General features: G+C 42.1%; 1 protein-coding gene across 1 annotated transcript in view; it reads right to left on the minus strand.

Annotated features, from left to right (window-relative positions):
- cntn2 (contactin 2) overlaps positions 1-16895 on the minus strand; it is a 344973-nt gene that overhangs the window by 141761 nt on the left and 186317 nt on the right. Inside the window, 4 exon segments of the mRNA XM_034167507.1 lie at positions 3067-3225; positions 9563-9683; positions 10012-10187; positions 10350-10477. Coding sequence (XP_034023398.1) covers positions 3067-3225; positions 9563-9683; positions 10012-10187; positions 10350-10477 — 584 coding nt within the window.

Here is a 16895-nt window from a genome sequence, read left to right on the forward strand (position 1 = left end):
TGTTTGCTCCAAAAACTCTGTCATAATTGTGAAATAAAGGACAAAAGAGACATAAGTCCTGCTCACAGGCTGCTACCAGATACAGGACATGTTCACATCTTCAGTCAAACTCCAGACATCTCCACGTCACTACATATTCAGTCCCTGATTGGTCATCGCGGTGCGACGAGATGAAAAAGTTCAGATTTTTTAACTTGGGGAGGAGGGCAATGCGACGTGACGCGACGCAACGCAATATCGCGCCACAAACGCGCAAAACGCTCAAAATCGCTTCACTCGCGTCCATCGTGTCGCGCTGCGCGGTTTGGCGCCAAAACGCGTCTTTACATAGGGATTACATGGCAACCTGTGGCTGCAGTCGCTCGCGTCGCGTCCGATGTGAACGCAGCACAAGAGCCACTCAGACCCACTATTCTCCCATGATAGTTGAAGAAACCCTCTGGTAGCAAAGAAAAAAAAACATGCTGCATGGCTCATTAGTCATCCTTCATTTTTAGGTGGGACCAGGGCTTAACAGAACAGTTTGAATCCACATCTGAGGCACCTGGTCTTACATCCCTTCCACTCGTATGCTCGTAAACACACTATGTCTTTCTCCTCTCCATGATATCAACCGTCTCCATTCACCAGTTGTCCTTCCAACATTGAAAGTTCTGCCTCTTTCTTTCCAAATGCCATCTCTCTTCACTCCTCTACTACACATCCTCCACATCTTCACACAACAGTAGCAGAGTTTTGGCAGGCACCATACACAACAGCACCGGTGGTGGTTGTTCACCTCGGCCTCAATCCATCTGCTATGGTAACTCAATTTGTGATCTACAAGGGGTGATTGAGAAGTTTTGAGCCTGACCCCCAAAATGTAGGCCATGGTTCTCCATCTTTTGCATTCTGAGAAACCAACAAATTTTCACATTGCACCCAGTGTGTTATGGTTGACCAAGAAAAGGACCGACTGGACCCAAAATGCAGAGAGCAGTGACGGGTTCAACAGAAAGTGACAAGGTTCATTTACAGAGTGAAAGAGGTGAATCTGCAGTGGAACAGATAAATGTGCATGATGAATGATGGCCAGAAGGAGGAACCACAGCACTGAAGGACTAGAACATGAAGGGGCAGAGTTACAGTCAGCTACAGACTGCAAGGAGCCAGAGGGCCAAAATTAGACCGAGAAATGACACAAAGGAGTGACGAAGATCATCCACGCGGAGTCAGATCCACTGCAGGGAGAATCCAGAGGAGAAAGAAAAACCCCAGCAAAAAAAACAAGCACACTCAACTGAGGCCTGTCCAGGACAAAAAACACCCACTTCATCTGATGGGTGTCAGAGGGCAAAACAAGGGCACTTAGTAAAATCAATTTAAGGACAACAGCTGAAGCAGGACGCAACACCTTTAGCTCAGCAAAGCAAGACAAAAACAGCTGAAAATGGCACAAAGAGTTCACAGTGTTAAATTAACACTGCCTACTCTGGTCAGACCATATGTACACTGTCAGTGTTAATTTAGGCCCAGGTGTGTGGCTTCAGCAGCTGGCTGACCTCAGGCAGGAAACCAGGAAAAGACTTGGACGGACTGCAGCCCAGAGCACCGCACAGTCTGCCAAAAGGTCACGCGCTGGTTCCTCCGAACGCAAAAGATGGAGAACCTCAACCTACTTTTTCTGTGTGAGACTCAAAACTTCTCAATTGCCCCTCATACATATTTGTTTTGGCAAAATATTGAATGTCCTACGAGGAGACCTGTCCTGAGTCGTATGCAGGATGAAATAAGCAGCGAGCTCCAGCTGTACGTCCCGTTCTGCGCAACGTGGCGAAGCATGGAAACATTCATCTCACATATCAAGAAGGGCTCATTTGTTGGAGTTACACTTAGGGATGGGTATTGATAAGATTTTATCGATATCTATGCCATTATCAATTCCACTTATTGATCCGACTCCTTATCGATTCCCTTATCGATACCTCTTGTGAATTTTCTGTGTACTAAAAGAAGGCTTTACAGGTTTTCTATGTCAACATTTTATTAAGTCTTAAAGTAAATAAATATGAAACTGGTCACTGGATCATAGATGTGTGGGACAGGTTCATCCAGGAGTCAGCAAGACCTTATTTAGGACGTGTTTTTAGGGACGTCCTCATGTGTTGTAATAAACATTCCAGAGAAAGTTGAGAGCTTCTCTCAGAATGTAGAAGAACAGGCCTGAAAGAAGTTTCTGTTGGATTGTAATTGTCCAGGTCTCCGTTGTAAAAGAGATCTGATCTCAATGGACTAACCTGGTTAAATAAGGTAAATTAAAGTGGGAGGGGGAAGTGTTGGCTTTTTAAATATGTGAAAGACACTGGGCTCATCGAGAGGATTTAGTGCTGCTATAACGGACTGATGCAGCAGGGGTGGCAGCAGTGCAACACACGAAGGATTCCAGCTGCCATAAACACCACAGAACAAGAGAGGGTACATTTGGTTCATATCACAGAGGCGCGTTTTGAGCTCAGAGCACATTTCTTGCATTCACAAAATGCCTCAAGAACCACAAAAAATGCATAAAAGTACTCGTTACCATTGATTGTGCAGCTAATCTCATTTCCACAGCAGAGTGTGCACAAGACAAAAACAAACGTGTTTCTGTCATGGCGAGTGGCCAGAGCTACCAGCTAGCTCCAGCGAAATGTGAACCGAATAACCGATAAGGGAATCATTAAGCAAAAAGGCTACTGATATCAGTGGATCGAATAATTTCTTATCGATTCGTAACAAGAACGGGTTTTCGAGACCCATCCCTCGATACACTGAGGTGTGCCGGGGAGCTCTGACTAAAAACTAAAAACTTGACAAATGATGAGGAGAACTCAGACCGCACATGACCAGGTGAGGGAGATCTGTTTGGGTGTGCTGCTACTCAGCCCGTTAAGGAAAAGTAGCACATTAGTAACAGCAAATTAGTAACTGAACAGAAATTAATTTAGCTTTTCATTCACAGACATTTAAAATCATGTAAAGACACACGCACACACACACACACACAGACACACACACACACGCGCGCACACACACACGCACACACACCTGTCCTCATCTTCTTCCACTCTGAAGCAAGCGGCGAGCGGCCCATGATGACATATTTCCCGATGGGACTGTGGTTGTCGTATCCACGACTCCACCTGAGCTCCACTGACGTTGCAGCGACGTTCTTCACCAGCAGACCTCCAGGAGGTCCCGGAGGTCCTGAGCACATCCGGATCAACAAAAGTTAAGGAGCAGAGAAGTTTCTCAGTAACAACAGATTTGAGTTAAAACCTGATGAACAGCAACAGAATATCCTGATTTAGTAACACTGTACCAAAATCACACGTCATCGTGACTGTCATAAAGCTGACACCACAAAGAAATAAATACATTCAGCTCAGACCAAAGCACGCCACCTGGGTTTGGTCATGCCAGATCTGAGACCTGGTGCTCTGCTTTGCCGAATTCATCACCTTAGGGAATAGCCACGGGTCAGAAGGAGAGTGACCATGGCTCCTTCATTACCTCCTCAATGCAGTCATCTAACTGCTGCAGCCAGGGGACACGAGACAGCCAGGGTCCACAGCCCGCTGGACCACAGTCATATGGACACAGCTCACAAAGCCCGTTTTACACCTCCTCTGGGTTTCCATAAGTAATTAAGGACCCCAAAGATTTAGATCTTCATCTTTCTGCAAAGATATCGCCATCCCAAATCCTTTGTCCAGTAACTGCATAAGGTCTTTCCAGACACCTCTGGACATCGGCTGAGTCACTGTTGAGACGAAAGAATCTCTGACATGTCACTACAGACAGACAGACTGACGGAGAAGTTCTGAATCTCTGTACCTTATCTCAGTGAATCTCTGGACCTTATCTCAGTGAATCTATGGACCTTATCTCAGTGAATCTCTGGACCATATCTCACTGAATCTCTGGACCTTATCTCAGTAAATCTCTGGACCATATCTCAGTAAATCTCTGGACCTTAAATCAGTGAATCTCTGGACCTTATCTCAGTGAATCTCTGGACCATATCTCAGTAAATCTCTGGACCTTATCTCAGTGAATCTCTGGACCATATCTCACTGAATCTCTGGACCTTATCTCACTGAATCTCTGGACCTTATCTCAGTGAATCTCTGGACCTTATCTCACTGAATCTCTGGACCTTATCTCAGTGAATCTCTGGACCATATCTCAGTGAATCTCTGGACCATATCTCAGTAAATATCTGGACCTTATCCCAGTGAATCTCTGGACCATATCTCACTGAATCTCTGGACCTTATCTCAGTGAATCTCTGGACCATATCTCAGTAAATCTCTGGACCTTATCTCAGTTAATCTCTGGACCTTATCTCAGTGAATCTCTGGACCATATCTCAGTGAATCTCTGGACCATATCTCAGTAAATCTCTGGACCTTATCTCACTGAATCTCTGGACCATATCTCACTGAATCTCTGGACCTTATCTCAGTGAATCTCTGGACCATATCTCAGTAAATCTCTGGACCTTAAATCAGTGAATCTCTGGACCTTATCTCAGTGAATCTCTGGACTATATCTCAGTAAATCTCTGGACCTTATCTCAGTGAATCTCTGGACCATATCTCACTGAATCTCTGGACATTATCTCAGTGAATCTCTGGACCATATCTCAGTGAATCTCTGGGCCTTATCTCACTGAATCTCTGGACCATATCTCAGTTAATCTCTGGACCTTATCTTAACTGTCAGAATGCTCGTAGCACGGGCCGGGGCGGAGGATTAGCAGCAATCTTCCATTCCAGCTTATTAATTAATCAAAAACCCAGACAGAGCTTTAATTCATTTGAAAGCTTGACTCTTAGTCTTGTCCATCCAAATTGGAAGTCCCAAAAACCAGTTTTATTTGTTATTATCTATCGTCCACCTGGTCGTTACTGTGAGTTTCTCTGTGAATTTTCAGACCTTTTGTCTGACTTAGTGCTTAGCTCAGATAAGATAATTATAGTGGGTGATTTTAACATCCACACAGATGCTGAGAATGACAGCCTCAACACTGCATTTAATCTATTATTAGACTCTATTGGCTTTGCTCAAAAAGTAAATGAGTCCACCCACCACTTTAATCATATCTTAGATCTTGTTCTGACTTATGGTATGGAAATAGAAGACTTAACAGTATTCCCTGAAAACTCCCTTCTGTCTGATCATTTCTTAATAACATTTACATTTACTCTGATGGACTACCCAGCAGTGGGGAATAAGTTTCATTACACTAGAAGTCTTTCAGAAAGCGCTGTAACTAGGTTTAAGGATATGATTCCTTCTTTATGTTCTCTAATGCCATATACCAACACAGTGCAGAGTAGCTACCTAAACTCTGTGAGATAGAGTATCTCGTCAATAGTTTTACATCCTCATTGAAGACAACTTTGGATGCTGTAGCTCCTCTGAAAAAGAGAGCTTTAAATCAGAAGTGCCTGACTCCGTGGTATAACTCACAAACTCGTAGCTTAAAGCAGATAACCCGTAAGTTGGAGAGGAAATGGCGTCTCACTAATTTAGAAGATCTTCACTTAGCCTGGAAAAAGAGTCTGTTGCTCTATAAAAAAAGCCCTCCGTAAAGCTAGGACATCTTTCTACTCATCACTAATTGAAGAAAATAAGAACAACCCCAGGTTTCTTTTCAGCACTGTAGCCAGGCTGACAAAGAGTCAGAGCTCTATTGAGCTGAGTATTCCATTAACTTTAACTAGTAATGACTTCATGACTTTCTTTGCTAACAAAATTTTAACTATTAGAGAAAAAATTACTCATAACCATCCCAAAGACGTATCGTTATCTTTGGCTGCTTTCAGTGATGCCGGTATTTGGTTAGACTCTTTCTCTCCGATTGTTCTGTCTGAGTTATTTTCATTAGTTACTTCATCCAAACCATCAACATGTTTATTAGACCCCATTCCTACCAGGCTGCTCAAGGAAGCCCTACCATTATTTAATGCTTCGATCTTAAATATGATCAATCTATCTTTGTTAGTTGGCTATGTACCACAGGCTTTTAAGGTGGCAGTAATTAAACCATTACTTAAAAAGCCATCACTTGACCCAGCTATCTTAGCTAATTATAGGCCAATTTCCAACCTTCCTTTTCTCTCAAAAATTCTTGAAAGGGTAGTTGTAAAACAGCTAACTGATCATCTGCAGAGGAATGGTCTATTTGAAGACTTTCAGTCAGGTTTTAGAATTCATCATAGTACAGAAACAGCATTAGTGAAGGTTACAAATGATCTTCTTATGGCCTCGGACAGTGGACTCATCTCTGTGCTTGTTCTGTTAGACCTCAGTGCTGCTTTTGATACTGTTGACCATAAAATTTTATTACAGAGATTAGAGCATGCCATAGGTATTAAAGGCACTGCGCTGCGGTGGTTTGAATCATATTTGTCTAATAGATTACAATTTGTTCATGTAAATGGGGAATCTTCTTCACAGACTAAAGTTAATTATGGAGTTCCACAAGGTTCTGTGCTAGGACCAATTTTATTCACTTTATACATGTTTCCCTTAGGCAGTATTATTAGACGGTATTGCTTAAATTTTCATTGTTACGCAGATGATACCCAGCTTTATCTATCCATGAAGCCAGAGGACACACACCAATTAGCTAAACTGCAGGATTGTCTTACAGACATAAAGACATGGATGACCTCTAATTTCCTGCTTTTAAACTCAGATAAAACTGAAGTTATTGTACTTGGCCCCACAAATCTTAGAAACATGGTGTCTAACCAGATCCTTACTCTGGATGGCATTACCCTGAGCTCTAGTAATACTGTGAGAAATCTTGGAGTCATTTTTGATCAGGATATGTCATTCAAAGTGCATATTAAACAAATATGTAGGACTGCTTTTTTGCATTTAAGCAATATCTCTAAAATCAGAATGGTCTTGTCTCAGAGTGATGCTGAAAAACTAATTCATGCATTTATTTCCTCTAGGCTGGACTATTGTAATTCATTATTATCAGGTTGTCCTAAAAGTTCCCTGAAAAGCCTTCAGTTAATTCAAAATGCTGCAGCTAGAGTACTGACGGGGACTAGAAGGAGAGAGCATATCTCACCCATATTGGCCTCTCTTCATTGGCTTCCTGTTAATTCTAGAATAGAATTTAAAATTCTTCTTCTTACTTATAAGGTTTTGAATAATCAGGTCCCATCTTATCTTAGGGACCTCGTAGTACCATATCACCCCAATAGAGCGCTTCGCTCTCAGACTGCAGGCTTACTTGTAGTTCCTAGGGTTTGTAAGAGTAGAATGGGAGGCAGAGCCTTCAGCTTTCAGGCTCCTCTCCTGTGGAACCAGCTCCCAATTCAGATCAGGGAGACAGACACCCTCTCTACTTTTAAGATTAGGCTTAAAACTTTCCTTTTTGCTAAAGCTTATAGTTAGGGCTGGATCAGGTGACCCTGAACCATCCCTTAGTTATGCTGCTATAGACGTAGACTGCTGGGGGGTTCCCATGATGCATTGTTTCTTTCTCTTTTTGCTCTGTATGCACCACTCTGCATTTAATCATTAGTGATCGATCTCTGCTCCCCTCCACAGCATGTGTTCCTGGTTCTCTCCCTCAGCCCCAACCAGTCCCAGCAGAAGACTGCCCCTCCCTGAGCCTGGTTCTGCTGGAGGTTTCTTCCTGTTAAAAGGGAGTTTTTCCTTCCCACTGTAGCCAAGTGCTTGCTCACAGGGGGTCGTTTTGACCGTTGGGGTTTTACATAATTATTGTATGGCCTTGCCTTACAATATAAAGCGCCTTGGGGCAACTGTTTGTTGTGATTTGGCGCTATATAAAAATTGATTGATTGATTGACTGAATCTCTGGACCTTATCTCAGTGAATCTCTGGACCTTATCTCAGTGAATCTCTGGACCATATCTCAGTGAATCTCTGGGCCTTATCTCACTGAATCTCTGGACCATATCTCAGTTAATCTCTGGACCTTCTCTCACTGAATCTCTGGACTTTATCTCACTGAATCTCTGGACCTTATCTCACTGAATCTCTGGACCATATCTCACTGAATCTCTGGACCTTATCTCACTGAATCTCTGGACCTTATCTCAGTGAATCTCTGGACCATATCTCAGTAAATCTCTGGACCTTATCTCAGTGAATCTCTGGACCATATCTCACTGAATCTCTGGACCTTATCTCAGTGAATCTCTGGACCTTATCTCACTGAATCCCTGGACCTTATCTCAGTGAATATCTGGACCTTATCTCAGTGAATCTCTGGACCTTATCTAAGTGAATCTCTGGAACGTATCTCACTGAATCTCTGGACCTTATCTCACTGAATCTCTGGACCTTATCGCACTGGGCTGTGACTGCTGGAGTGTAGTTGGAGACACAAAAAAACACACACAAATTAGCAACAAATTCTCAGTTGGTATCTCATTGAATTGGTACTTGCTGTCATGGTTCTCCCCGACCCCTGGTTTTTATTCTGTTTTTAACCTTGTTGTCATGTGTGAGTTTCCCCCAGATGGCGCCCTTGGGTTAGTTCCACATCTGCTGCGCCTCACCGGTCATCTCAGCCGCACACCTGCTGTGAATGAGTGGCAGACTATTTAAACTCAGACTTTCAGATCAGTGGTTGCCAGATTCTTGCTTGAGATTCCACAGCCAGATTCTTCCCAGAGAACCCAGAGATTCCAGGTGCTTGGCGTGCTCCCAGGGCAGCTTGTGTCTGTCTGCCAGGAGAAATGTCAGATCCTTGTTTTGGCTCCAACCCCTTTTTGCAACATCTGCGACAGCTCTGTGAATATTTGGAGAGGACATTTGTTCCATTGCAATTTTTGATTTGTTCAAAATTCAAGCAAGCGATGCCCTGCAACTCACATGAGGGGATAGCGACAGCCTGCGAACGTTGAGCAAACTTTCACAAAATCACATGTACTGTAAATGCTGTTGACAAGGTGTGGCAGCCCACTGAGACACCACCACCCTCAGTCTTTGTCCAGAACACTTATTAAACCCTGCCAGGTCCTGTCTTCCTACTTCCCGCTGTTTAACAGAAATGATGGTCATTGGGCTGGCTGAATTAAGACAATCAAGCAATCTTCTCAACCTATCTTTGGGTGGAAAAACAGTGACAGAGTTTGGAATCTTGGTATGGCCTCTGATCAGTCCTTGTGTTTTCATGTGTGAAATATTGCAGGAACAGACTGATTTTGTCTGAATCTGATGCTGAAATGTTATTTTTGGACCTGCTCTGAAAAGCGTTCCCAGTCTTCAGATGGTTCAGCCTCCTTGATTGCTGACTCGGACATGAGAACTTGGCCCCATTACCCCAGTGTTGGCTTCTCTTTACTGGCTAGCTGTCTGTCTGAGGACAGACTTTAAGGTCCTACACTGAATGCTGTGATCCGTTCTCCACGGCCGAGTCTGTGAGTGCAGGAGTCTGGTGTTCCGTGTGTGCCCACATTGTGGTAGAGATCCTTCTGCTCGTGCACTGCTGTTGCAGAATATTGAGAGAAGATGAAATAAACATATGCAGAAAGAAGCTGACCTCGAACCACCAGTTTGGCTGAAGCCGAGGAGCTGTCCACCACAGTCTGAGCCGTGCACGTGTACGCCCCTGCTTGATTCAACTGGGCATTCACAATTAACAGATCTCCAATGGTTTCTTTCTGTGACAGACAGAGGGCGACAGAGAGCAAGAGAGATTATGTTTGAATTTGTCAACCTGTTACTTAAACTGTTACAACCAACTCAGCCACGAGGGCCAGTGCACTCCCAAGGCCGGATACAGCTCCAGGATCCAGGAGCGGAGCTGACTGAGGAACGGCGCCCGGAGTTTGATTCTACTTCTTTTGAATTGCTGCCATGACATCTGTGCTTACAGTGAACTTCAATAAAAACCAATGTGAAGGGGGCGTGGCCTGCAGCTCTTGTTCCACAGTACAACTCCAAACCTCCTGCATGCAGAGGTCAACGACTGCCCAGAAAGACACTCACCGCCTCCACCCGGTGGTACGGTCCGGGGGAGTCCTCAAGGTCGAGTAGGACTCCATTCAGGGCCCACGTGAAGGTCAAGTCCATGGTGGGGTCGTGGGAGGCGTGGCACTGTAAGGTCACATTTTCACCTTGATTGATGTCAGCATTAGAAGGAGCCAGAGTGATCTTAGTGGCATCTGAAGAGGTTTAGAACAAACGACATCACAGCAAATCTAAAGACGGACTGAACCAAAACACCAGGCAGTATGACAATGAGCTTAGTGTGTGTCTGTGTATCTGTGTGTGTCTGTGTGTTTGTGTGTGTTTGTGTGTGTCTGTGTGTGTCTGTGTGTGTGTACCTCTGACTGACACGTGTCCGGTGCTGTTGGCTTTTCCCAGGTAGTTTTCAGCAAAGCAGGTATATTTGCCTTCATCTGCCCTGCTGATGTTGTGGATCCATAAAACCCCGTCAGGACTCACAGTCACCCTGAAACAACAACAGCGCCTTCAATACACACACGGACACTGTCCCCCCTGGAATGGGTACTTGACTTGGCTCATGTCTGGGAACAGGAACTGATAGACCAGACCTCCCCCCGGGTCCCACATGGAAACCACTCAGACAGACAGACCATCTGTCCATCCCCACAGTCAGGTGACATGTGGGCGTGTCTCTGGCCTCCTGAAGTCCTCAACCCCGAGACACCTGGACCCTGATCAGGTCCAGAGAAATGTGCAATATTTACAGGAGGACGTTTGAACTGGATTGAAACCAGGTTCATTTATGATCTGAACTCAGGCTTAAACAGGCACGACTCAAGTTTTTTTTTTTTTCAGTTATATGTACACAATACTCTTGTGTACTTTATGTTAATATACGGTTTAGTAGTCTTTACACAATAAACTTGTGTATGACACCCTGTGCAATAACTTGTGCACGTGCAAATGAGTGTATTGGCATCGTGCAATACAACCTCGCACTGTAATACGCAATTCAACCAGGCACTGAAGCACTTTGCACGTAGCACTTGTCACTTTAATACAGAACTTTTGCACCTCAACCTCCATCATGAAACCTCCATTTGGTTCCTCCACCTGTCGGCTGCTTATTAACGATCAATTATTGTTACTTTGAATTTGTACATATATGTATGTATATTCGGTTTTAATTGTTTTCTGTCATGATTGATTTGTTTTGGTATGTTGTGTGTTCTTAGTCTGTTTCTGTGTTACTGGGACTACGGATGGAAATTAACATCCTGCTATAATCCGGCATATTTACATGTAACTATGTTCATTAATATGCACTGTCCCATTTCAAATAAACGTGACATTACATGACCAGGCTGCTCTGTGGGACCTGCTGGGAATGTTCGGGTGTGCACAAAGGTTCTGGTCCTGGCGTGCCAGTTGATCCCAGTATTTGTCAGTGACGTGGTCTGGCTCAGACCTGATTTAATGACCCGGGGCCTCATGTACAAAGGCTGTATATGCAAACGTCCGTCTCCACGCTAATGTTCAGATGTATCAAAAGTAAAATGACCGTGGAAATGTGCGGGGCATTACGCAAAATTCCCAGCTGCCATCCGCACGTATCTACAGCTATAGTTCTACTGGCCACACGTAGAGGTGATGCTGGGAACCGTTACTAGTGTGAAAACATGAAATCGTTAGAGTAATGAGGAACATCAGAGACACACTGATGAACATTTAACACACCCATGTGTCTGCAGTTATATGGGTGGATATAAAAACATGCACAAAGTGATGCGTACAATGCGCTAACAGTTGCTGCGTTAGCATTGTTAGAGGACCTTGGAAATGATTTTATATTTTTAATTAATTTATGTCAAATTGTAGAGACTTGCTTTCAGTTTGAGTTTAAGGAAGATAACTTAAGATTTATCTATCAAATTTGTGTCACTGGTGTGTCACTCAGCAAAATTAAGAGGTTATTTAGAAATAAGTCCTTCAGAGAGCAAAATTAAGAAGTTACAGAGGTTTTATACAGAACAGAGGAGGAGTAAATTACCTGTATTGCTTTCAGCCTGAGTGTCTTCACGTTATATCTCATGAATCAACAACTGCCTGCTGAAAATCACTGGAGAAACACGTATATATAAGACAACCCAAATTAAAGGAGAAATGCCACTTTGAGCTCCTTTAGATCCAGTGAAGCTCCTTTAGTTCGAGCTTGTGCTCCTTCAGATTCAGTTTATGGTCCTTTAGATCCAGTTTATGCTCATTTTGATCCAGTTTATGTTCATTTTGATCCAGCTTGTGCTTGTTTTGATCCAGTTTGAGCTCCTTTAGATCTAGTTGAGCTCCTTTAGTTCAAGCTTGTGCTCATTTTAATCCAGTTTGTGCTCCTTTAGATCTAGTTTGAGCTCCTTTAGATCTAGTTTGTGTTGTGTGTGCGCTCCGCTGCCTGTTGTTGTCATTTTGTGTGTTGAACTGTTATGTCCTCTGTGTCTCACTCTTTCATCTCACTTGTCTATCTGGTTTTCGGGTCTGTTTGTGCACCTGTTGTCGTGGGTCATTTGTCATGCCTGTCTTTGTTTCCCCTGTCTCAGTTCTGTGGTTGTCACATGCACTTCCTCCATGTGTCAGTTTGTTCTGTCTCCTGTGTCTGATCATGTGCGTAACATCAGTGTGATCATGTGTCTTGCCTTCCTGCTTCGTGTCAGTCCTGTGTGTGTGTATCTGTGGTCTAAATCCCTCCAGCGTTTGTCCTTTGCACATGAAAATTCAGTAAGGGCAAATCAAATCAAATCAAATCAATTTTATTTATATAGCGCCAAATGACAACAAACAATTGCCCCAAGGCGCTTTATCTTGTCAGGCAAAAGCCATACAATAATTACAGAAAAACCCTAACAGTCAAAACGACCCCCTATGAGCAAGCACTTGGCGACAGTGAGAAGGAAAAACTCCCTTTTAACAGGAAGAAACCTCCAGCAGAACCAGGCTCAGGGAGGGGCAGTCTTCTGCTGGGACTGGTTGGGGCTGAGGGAGAGAACCAGGAAAAAGACATGCTGTGGAGGGGAGCAGAGATCGATCACTAATGATTAAATGCAGAGTGGTGCATACAGAGCAAAAAGAGAAAGAAACAGTGCATCATGGGAACCCCCCAGCAGTCTAAGTCTATAGCAGCATAACTAAGGGATGGTTCAGGGTCACCTGATCCAGCCCTAACTATAAGCTTTAGCAAAAAGGAAAGTTTTAAGCCTAATCTTAAAAGTAGAGAGGGTGTCTGTCTCCCTGATCTGAATTGGGAGCTGGTTCCACAGGAGAGGAGCCTGAAAGCTGAAGGCTCTGCCTCCCATTCTACTCTTACAAACCCTAGGAACTACAAGTAAGCCTGCAGTCTGAGAGCGAAGCGCTCTATTGGGGTGATATGGTACTATGAGGTCCCTAAGATAAGATGGGACCTGATTATTCAAAACCTTATAAGTAAGAAGAAGAATTTTAAATTCTATTCTAGAATTAACAGGAAGCCAATGAAGAGAGGCCAATATGGGTGAAATATGCTCTTTCCTTCCAGTCCCTGTCAGTACTCTAGCTGCAGCATTTTGAATTAACTGAAGGCTTTTCATGGAACTTTTAGGACAACCTGATAATAATGAATTACAATAGTCCAGCCTAGAGGAAATAAATGCATGAATTAGTTTTTCAGCATCACTCTGAGACAAGACCTTTCTAATTTTAGAGATATTGCGCAAATGCAAAAAAGCAGTCCTATATAATTGCTTAATATGCACATTGAAGGACATATCCTGATCAAAAATGACTCCAAGATTTCTCACAGTATTACTAGAGGTCAGGGTAATGCCATCCAGAGTAAGGATCTGGTTAGACACCATGTTTCTAAGATTTGTGGGGCCAAGTACAATAACTTCAGTTTTATCTGAGTTTAAAAGCAGGAAATTAGAGGTCATCCATGTCTTTATATCTGTAAGACAATCCTGCAGTTTAACTAATTGGTGTGTGTCCTCTGGCTTCATGGATAGATAAAGCTGGGTATCATCTGTGTAACAATGAAAATTTAAGCAATGCTTTCTAATAATACTGCCTAAGGGAAACATGTATAAAGTGAATAAAATTGGTCCTAGCACAGAACCTTGTGGAACTCCATAATTAACCTTAGTCTGTGAAGAAGATTCCCAATTTACATGAACAAATTGTAATCTATTAGATAAATATGATTCAAACCACCGCAGCGCAGTGCCTTTAATACCTATGGCATGCTCTAATCTCTGTAATAAAATTTTATGGTCAACAGTATCAAAAGCTGCACTGAGGTCTAACAGAACAAGCACAGAGATGAGTCCACTGTCCGAGGCCATAAGAAGATCATTTGTAACCTTCACTAATGCTGTTTCTGTACTATGATGAATTCTAAAACCTGACTGAAACTCTTCAAATAGACCATTCCTCTGCAGATGATCAGTTAGCTGTTTTACAACTACCCTTTCAAGAATTTTTGAGAGAAAAGGAAGGTTGGAGATTGGCCTATAATTAGCTAAGATAGCTGGGTCAAGTGATGGCTTTTTAAGTAATGGTTTAATTACTGCCACCTTAAAAGCCTGTGGTACAAAGCCAACTAACAAAGATAGATTGATCATATTTAAGATCGAAGCATTAAATAATGGTAGGGCTTCCTTGAGCAGCCTGGTAGGAATGGGGTCTAATAGACATGTTGATGGTTTGGAGGAAGTAACTAATGAAAATAACTCAGACAGAACAATCGGAGAGAAAGAGTCTAACCAAATACCAGCATTACTGAAAGCAGCCAAAGATAACGATACGTCTTTGGGAAGGTTATGAATAATTTTTTCCTCTAATACTTAAAATTTTATTTGCAAAGAAAGTCATGAAGTCATTACTAGTTAAAGTTAAAGGAATACTCGGCTCAATAGAGCTCTGACTCTTTGTCAGCCTGGCTACAGTGCTGAAAAGTAACCTGGGGTTGTTCTTATTTTATAGGAAGGTATATCTTATATATTATATTCCAATTCTAAGGTGGAACTATGTTAGTATACTAAGGTATATCTAAATATCTAAAAAGGAAGAATAAAATAGAAGAGTAGAAAAGAGCAGAGTCGAGCCATTTCGGTGCCTGGTCTTGAGAACCAGGGATGGTAGGCTGAAAAGCTTTTTTATCCCATGGGAACTCTCCCTACCCACCTAAGTGGCTCAAGAAAAAGGATATATATAAAATAATAAATAATAAGACATGAAAGATAAGACATCATATATATAAAACTGATATTTAAATAATAATGGTAATAAACTACATGTACAATAAATATGGTACTATATAATATACAAGAGTAGGTTTTAAAACCTAAATATTAATACAGGAGAAGATTGTAGTATAGGTATTTTAGTATGTACTAGTAGTAAAATTAAATTATAGTTAGTAGACTAAGCTATAAATCTGGTATTTTATTATAGAAACAGAAGCTATGATGTAATGTGTATTAGTAGCTATCTAAAGTAACTCTGCTGGCAGCCAATAGGAAAAAAATAAAAAGCATAATCTATATGCTATCAAATGGAAACCTAAGAACTTAGGTACTATATGTTGATATCTTTTAAAGAACACATAAACTGATAAATCATTAAAAATCTACACCATGTAAAATAAAATTGTAAATAACAAAAATAAGCTAGTTATAGTTAGAAGACCTAAATTTGCCGTTAATATGCCAACCGTACCTAGCAAGCTGACCAGATAAACAAAAACGGTAATTAGTGTATAAAGTATAATAGCGTAGATAAACCTACAATAATGGTATTAACGAATACAACCCCTGGCAATAATTATGGAATCACCGGCCTCGGAGGATGTTCATTCAAATCAAATCAATTTTATTTATATAGCGCCAAATCACAACAAACAGTTGCCCCAAGGTGCTTTATATTGTAAGGCAAGGCCATACAATAATTACAGAAAAACCCCAACGGTCAAAACAACCCCCTGTGAGCAAGCACTTGGCAACAGTGGGAAGGAAAAACTCCCTTTTAACAGGAAGAAACCTCCAGCAGAACCAGGCTCAGGGAGGGGCAGTCTTCTGCTGGGACTGGTTGGGGCTGAGGGAGAGAACCAGGAAAAAGACATGCTGTGGAGGGGGGCAGAGATCGATCACTAATGATTAAAAGCAGAGTGGTGCATACAGAGCAAAAAAAGTAACCGTTACTGACTGCCACAATTTTTTTCCTGATTTCTTATAGTGTTTCTTAAAGCCAGAAAGTTGCCATTTGAAATGACTTTAGTTTTGTGTCGTGTCTGTGATCTGCTTTTTTTCTACAAAATTAAACAACTGAATGAACATCCTCCGAGGCTGGTGATTCCATCATTTTTGCCAGGGGTTGTACATATAAAAATAAATGTGAACAAAAGTATGAATTAACATGGGTTATCAAATAGAAAATAACCAACTATATTGTAAGCTACGATAAACGGTATTACAGCCGGCTAGATAAGCTAACGTTAGCTGTTAGGTATAACTAATTGTACCCCACTCCTCCAATTATTCCATAAATATAATAATATTAAAAAAGGGGAACAAGAAAAAGTAAAGCATGTTGAAATGTATATGGAGACATGATATAAGTACCTAGGTGAAAGGATATAAAGGTGGAATATTCCTGGTCAAAGAGAGCTCGAGGCTCGTGGCTGCAGCAACATGTAGGCCAGGTTAGCCTATAATTAACATGACGGAGAGGGATAAATTCCAGGTAAGCTAACAAACATTTATGTAGCTAACGTAAACAGTAGTAGGCTAGGTAACCACTTAAAACGTTAAACATTAAACTGGCATATATATACAAGGTGAATGAGGCTGAGGCAGGTTATTAGATAATTAACAGCTAATAGGTTAAGCTGTAATTGTAGCAGT

The sequence above is a fragment of the Thalassophryne amazonica genome, chromosome 3, assembly GCF_902500255.1.
Source record: "Thalassophryne amazonica chromosome 3, fThaAma1.1, whole genome shotgun sequence".
Classification (NCBI taxonomy): domain Eukaryota; kingdom Metazoa; phylum Chordata; class Actinopteri; order Batrachoidiformes; family Batrachoididae; genus Thalassophryne; species Thalassophryne amazonica.